Consider the following 16,836-nt stretch of genomic DNA (forward strand, 5'->3'; position numbering starts at 1 on the left):
TTAAGAAGTTAACAACTAAAATACTTCAACATTATTCCAAATGTCGTAATTCCTATTATAACAATGTCTTCAACATCTGTGCATTCTTAGAATTAACTGTATACATGCAAAATATATTTCAAAATATCTCAAAACTGACACATTTCAATCATCTTAATGAACACTAATTTTTAGGGTTAGCTTGTTATAGTTAAATTACTACAGTTCCCATCCCTAAGTAAATCTAGAAAAATTTTAAATTATGGTTTAAGTTTATATCACTGTGGAAACACATGAAGAAGGTGCTTTGGCTCACCTTGCTGGTGGGTGCTTTAAAAGATATTTGCTTTAATCATAGAGCCAATAAATGGTTAAAAAACACCTGAAAAGAATTCCCAAAAATTTGAAACAGTTGCAGTATAACGCAGAGCACTTAATAAGGACCCTAAAGATTAGCCCAGACTGTCACTATTTTTGTGATTCTGTTTATGTCACTTAATCTGACTCTGTTTTTAGAGCTCAAACACATAAATCCATCCTACATGTTTCATAATCTCTTGTCCAAGTTTTTTTTCTACACATTAGTTTTCTTTCAACCAAGAAATTAGGAGAATCTACTACATGCAAGAAATAGTGCTAGGCACATTTTGTTATTCTAGCAAGGAATTAAAGGCATAATGTGATCTTTTTGTTTGGAGAATTTTGGGATCAAGTGAATGAAGTTATGATAGCTCCATTGATTTACAAAAAATAAATAAATTAATTAAATAAAAAAATTAAGTTGAAATACAGGACAATACCAAATAAGGCTGATAAGGGAAAAAATGTGAGATAAATATTTGGTTGTTAGATATTTTGAATCCTTTCTTTTTACAGTGCCATGCAATTTAGGAAGGCAATAAACTTGAAACAGTTAAGGAAAAATACTAAAATTTATATAGAAATAACCAGGGTCCAGGTAAGGTGATGAAAAACAGAGGTAAGAAGACATACCACTTCTCACTGGTTGCTTGCTTTGTCACTTTCTATCTATGCACTAAACCTATCTGAAAAGTCTACCTTGGGGAAAAAAGTTACAGAGAAAAAATGTCAAATCAAATACAATAGGCGATGGCATTTGTAATATTTTATGAAAATGTATAAAAGGCTTAACTCACACACTTCACCCTATAAAAATGTATGAAATATAAACATAGACCAATTTTAAGTAGCATTGATAGGAATTAACTAATTTACAAGCTTTATTAACACAGCAGCTTTGTCCTACCAATCCAATCTGATCACTCCTTTCAACACAACAGTTATGAACCAAGCACATTCTTTAGCAGACTTCTCATGAAAAATTCCTGCATAGGAAAGCCTTAAAACTGGATTTCTTTTACTTGTTAAAATGCCAATCAATTTTAAACATATTGTTTGAGATGCAACTCTAGGAAGCAAAATATATAGAAAAAAATAAGCAAAAACATATGTACACACATTTAATGCAGATATGGGTATGACTGTTAAGATCAAAGTCAGGTTTTAACTACTTTGGATCCACATAAGTCTTTAACATACATTCTCTTAAAGCCTGCATGATTTAAGATTGAGATTCAGGAGATAAGCAGCCTGGCGGTGAAAGAAGGGAAGTTACTTTTTTCAGCATTTTCTAATGAAACCCATCTCTCATATGGATATAAACTTTTCTAAGTTAGTCCACACCCTGAGCTAGTGGGGTTGGCAGAAGGGTGCCTTCAAGATGAGATCCTGGGAAGAATGCCAAACCGTCTCCAAACATTAATGATTTCTCTTGATTAGGAAACATGTCAGGGTAAAAGCACGTAGGGATCCTGTCGTAATCTAGAAGACTGGTGGGCAGGAACCAGAGTAGAAAGTGGGAGCATCAAAACAGATTTAGTTAACAGCATTTACAAGTAGTCACGCAACCCATCCTCCCCTCCATCTCCATCAGACCAGGCTATCCTCTCCAAGTCAGAAAGCGGAGGGTTCAGAGATGTGGGGTCAGGGTGGTTCCCCCGGCAGGTCCCCTCCCTAAGTTTCCCCTCTGTTGAGCCCAGATCTCCGTTCTGAACCGACCTAGGAGCTGGTCCAGGGCTGGGAGCCCAGTTGACACCAGCAGCTGTCCATTCCGCACAGACGGTCGTGTCCCCGCGATGGACACCAGTCGAGAGTAGCCACTGTCGGAACCGCTGGCTCTAGGACCCCTCCGCTGGAAACTGGTGACGTTGTTCTTGCTGGCCGCCGCCACTGTGGACCCGGGACTCCCGGTGCAGGTGCCGCAGGTCGCCACTGCCGCCATCTTGGAACTTCCCGCGTTGACCCAATAGGAACTCTGGGAGCTTAAGCAGCGGGCCTGTCAGAGCCAGCCTCAAACTCCCGCCTCCTTGCCGCCACCGCGGCTCTCCGAGCCAATAGAACGGAGAGTTCCCTCCTGAGTCAACTAATCGCGAGGCGTTTTGCTGAAAAGTGAGCTTACGTCAGGACGGTGGACTTCTGCGAGGCCCAGGTGAAAAAGGGACGCCTGAGTCCTGGGTGAGAGTCTTCCCGGGTACTTTGGGGCTAGAGGTGGGTAATATTGTTCAACATTCTTCTCGGTTTGAGTGCCTTCATTCACCTGAGTTAAAGAAAAGGTGGGGGAGCAATATATCAAGCAACTACCAGTAGGACCTTGCACTTTTCTCCCCTCGGTAGTAAAGAGGAAAGATAACCTGCCCCTGCCCCCTTCTCTTCTGATTTATGAGAGAAAATTCCGTCCGCCTCCGCCATCAGGTCTTTTTTTCTGAATGATTGAGTATTAATGAAGAATTTGAAACTTTTACCTCAGTAAGATGCTTGTTGAGCCCCTTGGTAGGTGGGTTGGATTTAAAGTGAAAAACTCTTGAGCTTAGGGGCAGTTTGCTTTTCCTCTGTCTTAAACAGCAAATGACAAAATGTACCTCTCTGACAAATACCCGTGAGTATCTTAATTTTAATTAGTGCTTCTGGAAGTCTTGGAGCGCCTTCCCATAAGTGGTGTGAATGATAAGTGTTACTCTGACAACCTTGTTCACACATTTAATTGTCGTTTGCTGTTAAGGCAGCTGCAAATAACAGAGAATACTTTACGTTTCTTTCCCGAAAAACTGATAAGAATTAGATGTGTATGTGCTTTCTTTTTCAAGTGATTTGTGAACTCTGAGTCGAGAGCTTATTAGAATAGGAATTTTATGCGGGGAAAAAAATCATGTAATTTAGAGCTGTGTCGGTGGATTTAAATTTTTTTCTTAAAGTTTTGAGCCAGGCAGAGAGTGGGGGGTTGGAGTGAGTGATTTTTAAAGCATTCATGATTGACAAGTGTCTAAACTAAAAAAGACTCTCAAATTATGCTTGCACTACTAAGTTATTGTTGGTTTTGACAGTGATACCTTTAAAATATATCCAAACTCCATGAAAATTTTTGCCGTTGAATTGTTTTAAATAGCAATGACCTGTTACAACCTATTCGCTGATTCTATTTGGTAAAGTGGGATTGTATTACTAAATAATGACTAGAGTTTTTCATTGGGGAAATTATTGGTTTTTGTTTTTTTAAGGAAAAATGATCAGGAAAAAAACCCCACGAAAACACCACCTTACTATTTAGCAGTATATCTACTGGAAAACTTGATTAAGGTTTAGATGCTTTCATTTAGAATTTCACCAGCATAATCTGTAATCTAAATCATTCAATAAATAGCTGTTGAGTGTTCACTCTCTACTTAGACCTAACCTTGTCATTTTAGGCCTATAGAATTAAAAAAAGTTCTCATTTGGGGGAGATAAGATTAACACACCGAAAACAGTATAGCACTTAAACACATTGGAACAACATGTGTTAATTTGTCTTGTAGTAAATAAGTAGGAAGAAAACCTAAACAAAGGGCGACAAAGCAATCTAATATCAAATAGAAACTTCTTGGATAGTTTTGTTGCTCTAAAAACATTGAAGAACTACAAATATTGAATTTTTGTAGATTTCTTTACTATATAGTCCCTTGTTTTCTACTCTGCTTACTTCAGCCTTTAGTTTTTTTAGTCCTTGTTACTGGAACTGAAAAATTGTTTTTCAGCTTTAACTATAATCCAGGAAGCGTGACATATGAACAAGGCATTCCTGAATTTAGGATATAGCTTTGGTATAACATCATCGTAGAATAAATTAATTTGATCTGTCTTGATTTTTTTTTTTAACAAAGATAAAACCTTTGCTCTCAAAGCAAATAATCCCAAATACTTGAATTTACCAGTATGTAGAGTAGAATGTAAAACATTGGAATAAATGAAATATTTGTGGAAAGGAAGAGTTAAAAGGGTATATGTTTAAGTGTGGTGTTAAATGATTATTAAGCATTATTTATTGAACACAAACTAAATCCCATGAAGTGTGCTAAGTGCTTAGGTTACAGGAGAAAGGATACTTACTCTCTACCCTCCTTGAGTTCATAGGTTGGGAGCAGTAGGTGGGTAGATAGGAAAATAAAATATACTGTAAGCACCAGGGAGGATAAATGCAGAATATATAACTTAGACTGAGATAGAGAATCCTTGTAAAGTTTACCGTAAGGAAGAAGCTTAACCTTAGTTTTGAAGGATGTACAGAAGATAAAAGCATTGTGGAGAATGGAAGCCATTTCAGAGAACAGGAAGACTGCCCCTTCAGTAAATCTGCTCTCCTTACAACTGTGCAAATAATTCTCATAATTTATACACAGGGCTAAGAGAAGAGGAGACTGGAGAAATTAGATGAAAGTCCAATTGACTTCTTCAAGATGGATTTTTTTCCCCCTTAAGGGTAATGATAAATAGGAAATCATGGAAACATTTCAAGTAAAGTAATAACATAATAATCACATTTGATTGTTATATTTGGCTAAATAGTATCCTGGAAGAGAACAGATAGGCTAAAAGTGTGATTGGGACGTTCCTGTTGTGGCTCAGCGGAAATGAATCTGACTAGTATCCATGAGGATGCAGGTTCGATCTCTCACCTTGCTGAGTGGGTCAGGGATCTGGTGTTGCCATGAGCTGTGCTGTAGGTCACAGATGAGGCTTGAATCACACGTTGCTGTGGCGTAGGCCAGCAGCTACAGCTCTGATTAGACCCCTAGCCTGGGAACTTCCACATGCTGTGGGTGTGGCCCTGAAAAGCAAAAAAAAAAAAAAAAAAAAAGAAGATTGGGATTAAAGAGAATAGAATGCATTGAGATTGCCGTAAAGGGTAGAATTGATATCACCAAGGAAGGTTGACAGGAGGAATAAAAGATGACCGACGGGGTTCTATCTTAAGCAGTTTTCTGGATGGTGTAAGATAAAGAATAAAGAAGAAACAGTTGGATTTTATGGTTGTTTTAAGGAATGGGAAATCAAGTTTTTTATGTTTTGAATGTATTTAATTGGAGGTACCTGTGGAGTGTCCAAGTGGAGATGTCTAATACACAGCAGGCCCTGTGAGAGAGGAATCTGTATAGGAAACATGTAAATTAGAAATTAATGTATGGCGGCAATTTACCTTGAGAGAATGTATAAACTCACCAAGGAAATGTATACTTTAGAATGAGAATAAAAAAAAAAATGAGTAAACTTCAAGGAACATAATCACGTAAAAGCTGTGCAGAGGAGCAGAAAATAAAATAAGAATTGGAAAGTGTTTATTTGATTTATTGATAATGATTTATTTTTGTTTTTGTTAAGGGCAGATTTGAAGGCGTAGCAAACTGAAAAGTTAAATAATTGTCTTTAGCATTGAATGGGAAGTGAAGTTGAATATTACCTAAAAGTAGACCATTTGACATTTTAGAAGACTTTTCTGTGAGGAGAGGTGGAGGGAAATGACAGAGGTTTAAAGGAGGAGTTTCCGTGTGTGTGCACGTGTGTGTGGGGGGGTAGGGAGATGGGGAGGAAGAGAGAGAGAAAGAAAGGTAATGGAAAATATTCTAGACAATTGATAAAGAAAAGAACCTGAATGAAGTAGAAGGCATGGAATCTGGAGCACAGGAAAGGGGTCAGTATTTGAAAGGAGGAGGCTAAATTCAGTGGCTAAAATAAGACTCTTTGTTTTCCTTTTTGCCATTAACTCTTGGAGCTTCTAAGACAATGTTTTCTTTTTTGTTCCATAATCTTACATACATCTACTCCCAGGACCTCAGTTCCTATTTATATACCAATGACTAACATAGTTATTGTCCAGATTGCTTCTCTGACCTCCAGAATCATAAATTCCGATATTTACCTTCTTTTTGAAAGTCTTAGTGGGACCTCAAACTCATAATGCCCCACACTGAATTCCTTTGGTGGTTTGTGTCTCTGTAAATATAGCACCATTTGTAGAATTAGTTGCCTAAGCTGGGGAATCTCACTACACTCAATTCCTCTCTCAAGCTTCATTCTTCCATATCCAGTCTATCACCAAAACTTATGGAATTTACTTCACAGTAGCTCCCTAATCCATTCTAGAGCATTTAGCCCTCATCTTTGGTTCTCCTGTAGTACATTGTCCTTGCAAATGCCATCCTGATCCTCTCAAAATAGATATCTGTTCATATAGTATAAAAACAAAGCTTTTTAAGGCATGCACCTGATTTCCTCTACCTTGGTCTCTGGCCACATCATCTATACATTCCCTCACTCTGTGCACTCTAGCATTCATTTATTCTCCTATACTCACCTTGTTATCTTCCTCCAAAAGGCCGCTAGTTAACTTCTGTTTTATACTTCAAATCTCTCTTCAACCCACACATCCTCAAAAGCCTTTTCATCTTACTACCAAAAGGAAATCAGCTACTATTTAGTAAAAATGAACAAGTGGAATTGGAAATTAAAAACCATACAATTTACATGAGTATCCCCAAAAATAAAATAACGAGGTATGAATAAAAAAGTGTATAAGATCTGTATGAGGAAAACTTCAAGACTCTGATGAATGACTTAGAAGAAGAACTAAATAAATGGAGAGATATTCCATGTTCATGGATAAGAGACTCAATATTATCAACATGTCAGTTCTTCCCAAGTTGATCTATAGATTCAATGCACTTCCAATTAAAGTCCTAGCAGGTTATTTTATGGGTATTGGGAAGCTGATTCTAAAGTTTATATGGAGAGGCCAAAGGGCCAGAATAACAAACACAATATTGAAGAAAAAACTTGGAGGATTGATACTACATGACTTCAAGGCTTACCATAAAGCTACTATATATAAACAAGACAGTGTGGAATTGGCAAGAGAATACACAAAGAGATGGGTAGAAGAGCTCAGAGAACCCAGAAATAGACTCACATGAATATCGTCAGCTAATCTTAGACAAATGAACAAAGGCAATACAATGGAGCAAAGATAGTCTTTTCAACAATTGGTACTGGAATAGCTAGTCATACAATGCAAAAATAAATAAATAAATATAGGTATAAACCATACTTCAGAAAAATTTACTCAAAGTGGATCACATACTTAAATGTAAAACACAAAACTATAAAACTCCTAGAAGATAACATAGAAAACATCAATGACCTTGGGTATAGCAATGACTTTTTAGTTACACCAAAGGTGTAAACCATGAAATAAATAACTGACAGGCTGGACCTCATTAAAATTAAAAACTTCTGCTCTGTGAAAGACAATGTCAAGAGACTGAGGAGACAAACCACCAGATGAGAAAATGTTTGCAAAATACCTATCTGATAAAGGACTGTTACCCAAAATATTTGAAAATCTCAACAATAATAAACAACTAGATTTAAATATGGGCTAAAGACCTTAACACATTTTTGGCCGAAGAAGCTATACAGGTGGCAAATAAGCATATGAAAAGATAATTCCCATCGTATATATTCAGGGGAAATGCAAATTTAAACCATGTTGAGATACCACTGCATGTCTATTAGAATGGCCAAAATCCAGCACACTAATAACACCAAATGCTGGCGAGGATGTGGAGCAACAGGAAATCTCATATGGTGCTGATGAGAATGCAAAATGCTTTTGCCATTTTGAGAGAGAGTTTGGAAATTTGTTACAAAACTAAACACTCTTACCATATGATCCAGCAGTTGCACTTCCTTGGCATTCACCCCTTGGAGTTGAAAATACATCCACATAAAAACCTGCATGTGTATATTTTTAGAAGCTTTATTTTCAATTGTCAAAACTTGGAAGCAAGCAAGATGTGTCATAGTAGGTGAATGGATAAATAGAGTGTGGAACATCCAGACAATGGAATATTATTCAGCACTAAAATCTGACAGGCTATCAAGCCATTAAAAAACCTGAGGAGGGAGTTCCTATTGTGGCATAGCAGAAATGAATCTGAGTAGTAACCATGAGGATGCAGGTTCAAACTCTGGCCTTGCTCAGTGGGTCAGGGATCTGGCATTGCCATGAGCTGTGGTGTAGGTCACAGATGTAGCTTGGATCCAGTGTTGCTGTTGTGTTGGCCAGCAGCTGTACTCTGATTGGACCCCTAGCCTGGATACTTCCATATGTCTCAGGTGCAGCCCTAAAAAGCAAAAATAAATAAATAAATAAACCCCCCAGAACATGAGGAAACCTGAAATACAAATTAAGTGGAAAAGGCCTATTTGAAAAAGTTACCTACTGATTACAGCTACCTGACATTCTGGAAAAGGCAGAACTATGGAGACAAAAAAGATGAGTAGTTGCAGAGAGAGATGTATAGACAGAACACAGGATTTTTAGGGCAGTGAACATATTCTGTGTGATATAATGATGGGATATATGTCATTATGCTTTTGTCCAAACCTATAGAATGTAGAGCCCCCAAGATGAACTCTGAGGTAAACTGGACTTTGGGTGATTATATATCAGTGTTGCTTCATTCTTGGTTTAAAAAAAAGTACCATTCTGGTGAGTGATGTCAGTAATGAGGAAAGCTAAATATCTATGTTTTCAGGAGTATATGGGAATTTTATCTTCCTCTTAATTTTATTGCAACCCTAAAATTAATTCCCCCTTCAAATAAACATGTCCAAAATACAGTGAAATCAGCTATATAGAATCTCAACATGAGAGTTTCATAAGCAATGTGTATATCACCCTAGTGGCCCAATAGTGGGAACATTTCCACAAAGATATTTTGAGAATTGTACAGGTACAATTGAAAGATTGCAGAGACCTATTTAAGGTACACTCTAAAACACAGTAGTCATGGTAAGCACCTAGCACTCTGTAACAGAAGTGAGTACCCCTTTGGTTTGCCTTTTAATGGTTTTTCTGGGACCTAGGGTACATATTACTGTTGTGTCTCTGCAAACAAATCATGTAACAGATATTGTGAGGCTTATTTTGAGGCCTGTTGATATTCTGGCAGTGTAATTGAATTCATGAATGCCGGAGTCATGCCTGCATAAGACTTTTTGGACCCCATGAAATCCCTTTTTGCTTCCTGCCAATATACTCATAAAGGGAAAGCACAGTCCTGAGTTAAAGCATCACAGATTTGTTATGCCTATTTTTGTACTTCATATAAATGAACCCATACACCATTTACTCTTGAGTTTTGCTCACCAGTATATTTGTGAAATGTTTGTTATTAACATGTATAATTGTGGATTATTTATTGCTGTATAGTATGTAAGTATTGCTATATAGCATTGTGTAAATGTTTCACAATTCATTATCTATTCTGCTGTTGAAAGGGATTTGGCTAGGTTACTATTTGTGGCCCAACATTTTTCTAACATGGTTGTACCACTTTATATTCTTATTGGGAATGTTTGAGAATTTGGTTGTTTCTCATCCTTACCAACATTTAATGTTGTCTTTCTTTTCATTTTAGCCATGCTGGGAGGGTTGTAGTATAAAATTTTCAATTGCATTTGAACTGATGAAGTTGAATGACCCGTTCTTATGTTTATTGGCCATTTGGATAACCTCTTTTAAGAATCTATTCAAGTCTTTGCCTATTTTTAAACAATTGCATTGTTCATCTTTCAATCTAGATTTGTAGGGTTTTCTTTTATATTTTGGGTAAGATTTCAGTTTCAAATAAATGTGTTACAAGTATATTCTCTTTGTAATATACTTTTACATATTTTTTTAGTCAGAATGTATTCTAAAGGATTTTTCATATTCTTGATTTTAGTCAGAATGTATTCTAAAAGATTAGTTTTTCTCCTTACAGCTAGCACTTTATGGCTAGGTTTGCCTGTTCTGAGAGTTCGAAGATGATTTCAATATTTTCATCTAAAAGCACTGCTGTTTACTTTTAGACACTTGAATATGTATTCTGGTGGAATTGATTTTTTCGTCTTTGGTGTGAGGCAGGGCTGAAGGTGTGTTTGTTTTTCCTACAGAAATATCCTGTTGACCTAGCACTATTTATTGAAAAGATAATTCATTCCCTGCCATACTGAACCACTTTTTTTTTTTTTTTTGATAAAGTACACATAATTGATAGATATTTCTGGACTTCCCATTCCATTGGTTAGTGTGTGATTCTTCAGGTTCTCCAGAAGGATGGCTTCTTTTTGCTCTGGACATATGTACAGGAGTGAAATTGCTGGGTATATGATAGTTCAATATTTAGTTTTCGAAGGAACCTCCATACTGTTATCCACAGTGGTTGCTCCAGTTTACAACAATGTAGGAGGGTTCCCTTTTTCTCTACACCCTCACTAACATTTTTCATTTGCAGACTTTTTGATGGTGGCCATTCTGACCAGTGTGAAATGATAACTCATTGTAATTTTGATTTTTATTTCTCTAATGATTTGTGATTTGAGCATTTTTTCATGTGCTTTTTGGCCATCTGTCTGTCTTCCTTGGAGAAATGCCTATTAAGATCTTCTACCCATTTTTTGATTGGGTAGTTTGTGGTTTTTTTTTTTTTTATATAAAGCTCCATGAGATATTCGTATATTTTGGAGATTTGTCACTTGTCAGTTGCTTTGTTTGTGAAGATTTTTTTCCCATTCTGTGTGTTGTCTTTTTATTTTTTAATGGTTTTCTTTGCTGTGCAAAAGCGTTTAAGTAGGTCCCATTTGTTTATTTTTGTTTTATTTTCATTACTCTAGGAGGTGGATCAAAAAAGATAATTGCTATGATTTATGTCAGAGTATGCTGCCAATCATTTCCTCTAGGAGTTTTATAATAACTGGCCTTATATTTACATCTTTAATCCATTTTTAGTTTATTTTTGTGTATGGTGTTAGAGAATGCTCTAATTTCATTGTTTTACATGTAGCTCTGCAGTTTTCCTAATGCCACTTATTGAAGGGTCTGTATTTTCTTCTCTGTATATTCTTGCCTCCTTTTTCATAGATTAAGCTACCATAGGTGCATGGGTTTATCTCTGGGCTTTCTCTCCAGTCTTACTGATCTATATTTCTGTTTTTGTGCTGGTACCATACTGATTTGATGACTGTAGCTTTGTGGTATAGTCCGAAATCAGGGCGCTTGTTTCCTCCAGCTCCATTTTTCTTTCTCAAGCTTGCTTTGGCTATTTGGGTTCTTTTGTGATTCCATACAAATTAAAAATTTTTTTGTCCTAGTTCTATGAAGAATGTCATTGGTAATTTGATAGGGATTGCATTGAATCTGTAGATTGCCTTGGGCAGTATAGTCATTTTGACAACATTGTTTCTTCCAATCCAAGAGCATGGTATATCTTTCTGTTTGTGTTGTAGTTGATTTCTTTCATCAGCATCTTATAATTTCCAGAGTACAGGACTTTTGACCTTTAGGTAGGTTTATTTTATTCTTTTTGGTATGATGGTAAGTGGTATTGTTTCATTAATTTTTCTTTCTGATCTTTCATTGTTAGTGTATAAGAATGCAGGAGATTTCTGTATATTAATTTTGTATCCTACAGTTTTAGTAGTTTCATTGGTGAGCTTTAATAGTTTTACAGAAAAAAAAAATAGTTTTCTGGTAGCATCTTTAGGATTTTCTGTGTATAGTGTCTTCTCATTTGCAACCAGTGACAGTTTTTACTTCTTCTTTTCCAGTCTGGATTCCCTTTATTTCAGTTTTATTTGTTTATTTTATTTTATTTTTTTTTGGCCACCCCATGGCATATGAGGTCCTGGTGCAGGTATTGAATCTGATCTAGAGTTGTGACTTATGCCACAGCTGCAGCAATGCTGGATCCTTAACTTACTGTGCTGGGTCAGGGATCAAACTTGCATCCCTGCCACTGTAGAGACACTGTCAATCCTACTGCACCACAGCGGAAACTCCATGGATTCCCTTTATTTCATCTTCTCTGATTACTGTGGCTGTTCTGTTTCTCATGATGGGCCTTCTTTTTCATTCCTGTGATTTCCTTAAATGCTGGTCATCCCTGATTGTTCATTCGTATTGATATATGACCAGTTGAATAATATACATAGGTAACTGGAGTGGGTTTTTTTTTTTTTCTTTTGTTTCTCTAGCAAATCTTTATCCTAAATGGAAAGAATACTCATAAGGAGGTCCTTGTGGTTAGGTAGGACTGTATATATATTTTTTCTTTTTTATGGCTGCACCTGTGGCATATGGAAGTTTCCCAGCCAGGGCTCAAATTGGAGCTCCAACTGCAGTCCTACACTGCAGCCACAGCAATGCCCAATGCAAATCACATCTTTGACCTATGCCACATCTGGCAACACCAGATCCTTAACCCATTGAGCAAGGCCAGGGAGCAAATCTACATCCTCACAGAGACTACATTGGGTTCTTAACCTGCTGAGCCACAGTGGGAAGTCCAGGACTTATTATTTTTATCGAAGAATGTTGATTTACAGTATTAGTTTCAGGGGTACAGTACACTGATTCATTATTTTTATAGATTATACTCCCTTTAAAGTTATTATAAAATATTGGCTGCATTCCCTGTGTTGTACAATGTATCCTTGTAATTTCTTTATATGTAGTAGTTTGTAACTCTTAATCTCCTACCCCTGTTTTGCCATCCCCCATTCTCTCTCCCCCCTGGTAACCACTTGTTTATTCTCTGTATCTGTGAATCTTTTTATGTTTTGTTGTAGTCATTCATTTGTATTATTTTTTAGATTTCACATGTAAGTCATAACATACAGCATTTGTCTTTCTCTGACTTATTTCATTAAGCAAGATACACTCTAGATCCATCCATGTTGTTGCAAATGGCAAATTTTCATTTTTATGGCTAGTAATATTCCATTTTTTATGTATATACCACATCTTCATTTTCCATTCATCTGTCAGTGGACACTTAAGTTGCTTTTATATCTTGTCTATTATGAATAATGTTTCTGTGAACACTGGGCTGCATGTATCTTTTCAAATTGTGTGTTTTTGTTTTCTTTGGTTGTGTACCCAGGAGTGGAATTGCTGGGTCATGTAATTTTATTTCTAGTTTCCTTGAGGCATCTCCATATATTGTTTTCCATAGTGGCTGTACCAATTTGCTTTCCCACTAACAGTGTACTAGGGTTCCCTTTTCTTGGACTCCTCATCAAAGTTTGTTATTGGTGGTCTTTTTGATGATAGCCTGACAGTTGTGAGATAGTAGCTCATTGTGTTTTTTATTGACAGTTTTATTGTGATTAATGATGTTGAACATATTTTCATGTGTCTTTTAGCCATCTTTATATCTTCTTTTGAAAAATGTCTATTCAGATCTTCTGTCCATTTTTAAATTGGGTTGCTTGGGTTTTCTTGATGCTGAGTTATATGAACTATTTATATATTTTGGATATTAACCCTTTATTAGTTATATCATTTGCAAATACTTCATACATTTCAGTAGGTTGTCTTCTTGTTTTGTTAACGATTTTCTTTGCTGTGCAAAAGCTTTTAAGTTTAATTAGGTCCAATTTATTTTTGCTGTTTAGGAGATAGATTTAAAAAATATTGCTACAGTCTCTGTCAAAGTGCGTTCTGCCCATTTTTTTCTAAAGTTTTATGGTTTCTGGTCTTACATTTAAGTCTCTAATCTATTTTGAGTTTACTTTTGTATTTGGTCTTAGAGAATTTCTAATTTCATTCTGTTACATGAAGCTGTCCAGTTTCCCCAGCACCGTTTATTGAAGAGATTGTTTTCCTTCATTGTATATTTTTGCCTCTTTTGTCATAGTTTAATTGACTCTAAGTGCTTGGGTTTATTTCTGTGCTCTCTTCTGTTCCATTGATCTATGCCGTCTGTTTTTGTGTCAGTGCCATACTGTTTTGATTACGGTAGCTTTGTAGTATAGCCTGAAGTCAGGGAGTGACACCTTCTGCTTTATTCTTTTGTTTATCAAGATTGCTTTGGCTATTTGGGGTCTTTTGTGAGTCCATATATATTTTAGGATTTTTTTTTCCCTTGGTTTTGTGAAAAATATCATGAGTATTTTCTAGGATTACATTAAATCTGTAGATTGCTTTGAGTATAGATAGGACTTATTTATTGGTGTGCTCTCCTCAGAATGGATATGTGGAGAGTAATCAGACAGGCCAGGCCATTCTCTAATAGCCTCATAAGTAGGAGCCTATCCTAGGTGTTCAGCCACCACACTTTGGAGCCCAGATTTCTCTCAGGCAGTTTATGCCTTTTTTATCCTCTGTAACTGTTGCTATAGCCTGCAACCTGCAATCCCTTTCCACAGGAAGAAGAGTTCCATCTTCGCTAAAACAGTCTGCTATGTGTGTAGTTGGCCAGGGGTCAGCATACTTTTTTGAAGACAAGATAGTACATATTTGAGTTTTTCCAGGCCACAATGTTCAACGCCACCATTAGAATGCAGTTGTAGACAGTATATTAACAAATGAGCACAGCTTTGGGTTTTTTGTTTGTTTTGTTTTGTCTTTTTGCCATTTTCTTGGTCCGCTACTGTGGCACATGCAAGTTCCCAGGCTAGGGGTCGAATTGGAGCTGTAGCCACTGGCCTACGCCAGAGCCACAGCAATGCAGAATCCGAGCCGCTTCTGTGACCTACACCACAGCTCACAGCAGCACCGGATCCTTAACCCACTGAGCAAGGCCAGGGATCGAACCCACAACCTCATGGTTCCTAGTCGGATTCGTTAACTACTGAGCCACAATGGGAACTCCAGAGCACAGTTTTAATAATCCTTTATTAACACTGAAATTTGAATTTCGTATAATTTTTACATGTCAAAAAATAGTGTTCTTTTTTTTTTCCCAGCCATTTAAAAGTATAAAAACCAGTCTTGGCCTGTAGTGTGTACAAAAGCAAATGGTAGCCTGGAAAGATTTGTGAACCGTAGTTTGGAAGCACTGTGCTAGATGGTTGCACTCTCTGCCCTATTCTGCCTATCACTGTTAATTTTATCTTTTAGAAAATTTTCAGAATCTCTAGTATGTTGATGCTTTTTACTCCCTTTTAATGGCCTTTCATTCTTCTCGGGTCAGCCTTTCATTCTACTCAGGCATTCAGTGGGTTGGAGGAGGTCTCCTCACCTTAGTGAAGGCAGTGTGTTTTACTTAGTCTGAGGATCCGTATGTTAATCTCATCCAAATACCCCCTCATAAGAACCCCAGAGTAATGTGGGGTTCTTATGAGGGGGTCATGGCCCAGTCAAGTTGACACATAAAGTCAAGCATCAGTGTCACACAGCTGGTAAATGGTAGAGCTAGGATTCACAACAGAGATGAGCTGTCTGATAACAAAATAAAAGCTCTTATTTACTATTTGTATCTGGACCCCAACTCAGCATTAATATCCTCTTAAAGACATACTTTTATCTAGGCACTTTTTGGATAGTCACACAATAAAGGAGGTATATATGCCTTACTAAAGTGAGTAAATTCAGGGTGACCAGGATGATTAGAGAATGTGTTACGAAACAAAGGATGAAAAAGTGGGATGTATTTAACATATAAGTGAATGATTCTGAGTTTCTTAAGACCTGTCTTATGAAAGAAAAATTAGATCCCTTTCTTTCTCTAGAGCATAAATTTCAAATTCAACTCACATTAAAGAAGTCTTTAATCAGTTTTACAGCACTAAAACAAGATTTTAATAATTTTAAAATATTTGCTTTTAAAAATCTTTAAAATTTTAATGACATTTTTACTTTTTATGTTTTTTCATTTCCCAAAATGAAAGGTTGAAAAAAAGTTAGACTATTATGTATTATAATTTTATCATTCTTCAGAATGAAAAATTTGAAATTAATTTTGTAGTCTGTTTGGTATCCTAAGGTTAAATTGAAAAAAAAAAAAACAAGTTGTTTCCTTTTTACATTAGCATTTCCTAAATGAACTCATATGGAATTAATGAATTACTGTCATATGTGATGATCATTTTCTCTCCCTGAGAATTGGGGTATGTTCTTTCTTTTTTTTTTTTTTTTTTTGTCTTTTTGTTGTTGTTGTTGTTGTTGTTGTTGCGGCATATGGAGGTTCCCAGGCTAGGGGTCGAATCGGAGCTGTAGCCACCGGCCTACGCCAGAGGCACAGCAACGTGGGATCCGAGCCGCATCTGTAACCTACACTACAGCTCACGGCAACGCCGGATCGTTAACCCACTGAGCAAGGGCAGGGATCGAACCCGCAACCTCATGGTTCCTAGTCGGATTCGTTAACCACTGCGCCACGACAGGAACTCCGGTATATGTTCTTTTTAGAGTTTATCAGTAGCCCCATCTTAATTCCCTAATTAAAATAGTTATGTCAACTTTTCTCAGCTGGCTCAAAGTCTTGGGCCCTTTTTTCATAGGAAAAATCTTTTTGTGATGAAAATATTCATAACAAAATATTATTGTGATCATTTTAAAGTATAATTCAATGGCATTAGGTATATTTATAGTTTATAAACATTTCCACTATTTCCAGAACTTTTTCATGGTGCCGAATAGCAATGCTTTACCCACTGAGCAGTAACTTCCCATTCTTCCATCATCTAGCCTCTCGTTCT

At 36.6% G+C, this 16,836-nt stretch overlaps 2 protein-coding genes across 12 annotated transcripts in view; one reads left to right on the forward strand and one right to left on the reverse strand.

Annotated features, from left to right (window-relative positions):
- Positions 1 to 2,316, reverse strand: part of ELP4 (elongator acetyltransferase complex subunit 4) — a 226,732-nt gene extending 224,416 nt beyond the window's left edge. The window contains exon 1 of the mRNA XM_003122892.7: positions 2,059 to 2,316. Within this exon, the coding sequence (XP_003122940.4) occupies positions 2,059 to 2,281 (223 nt within the window). The 5' untranslated portion in view covers positions 2,282 to 2,316. The remainder of the gene's footprint in view (positions 1 to 2,058) is intronic.
- Positions 2,317 to 2,441: 125 nt separating this feature from the next.
- Positions 2,442 to 16,836, forward strand: part of IMMP1L (inner mitochondrial membrane peptidase subunit 1) — a 75,519-nt gene continuing 61,124 nt past the window's right edge. For 5 of the 11 annotated variants that reach the window (XM_005661044.4, XM_013994453.3, XM_085009258.1 and 2 more), the window contains exon 1: positions 2,470 to 2,547. Coding sequence is in view for 2 of the 11 variants with exons in the window: in XM_085009254.1 (XP_084865380.1) it covers positions 4,744 to 4,792 (49 nt within the window). In the remaining 9 variants the exon portion in view is untranslated. 11 annotated transcript variants of the gene reach the window in all.

This window comes from Sus scrofa, chromosome 2 (assembly GCF_054392235.1).
Source record: "Sus scrofa isolate SSC_HxYL_T2T_F1_AM1 chromosome 2, Sscrofa_HxYL_maternal_Yorkshire_Landrace_v2.0, whole genome shotgun sequence".
Classification (NCBI taxonomy): Eukaryota; Metazoa; Chordata; class Mammalia; order Artiodactyla; family Suidae; genus Sus; species Sus scrofa.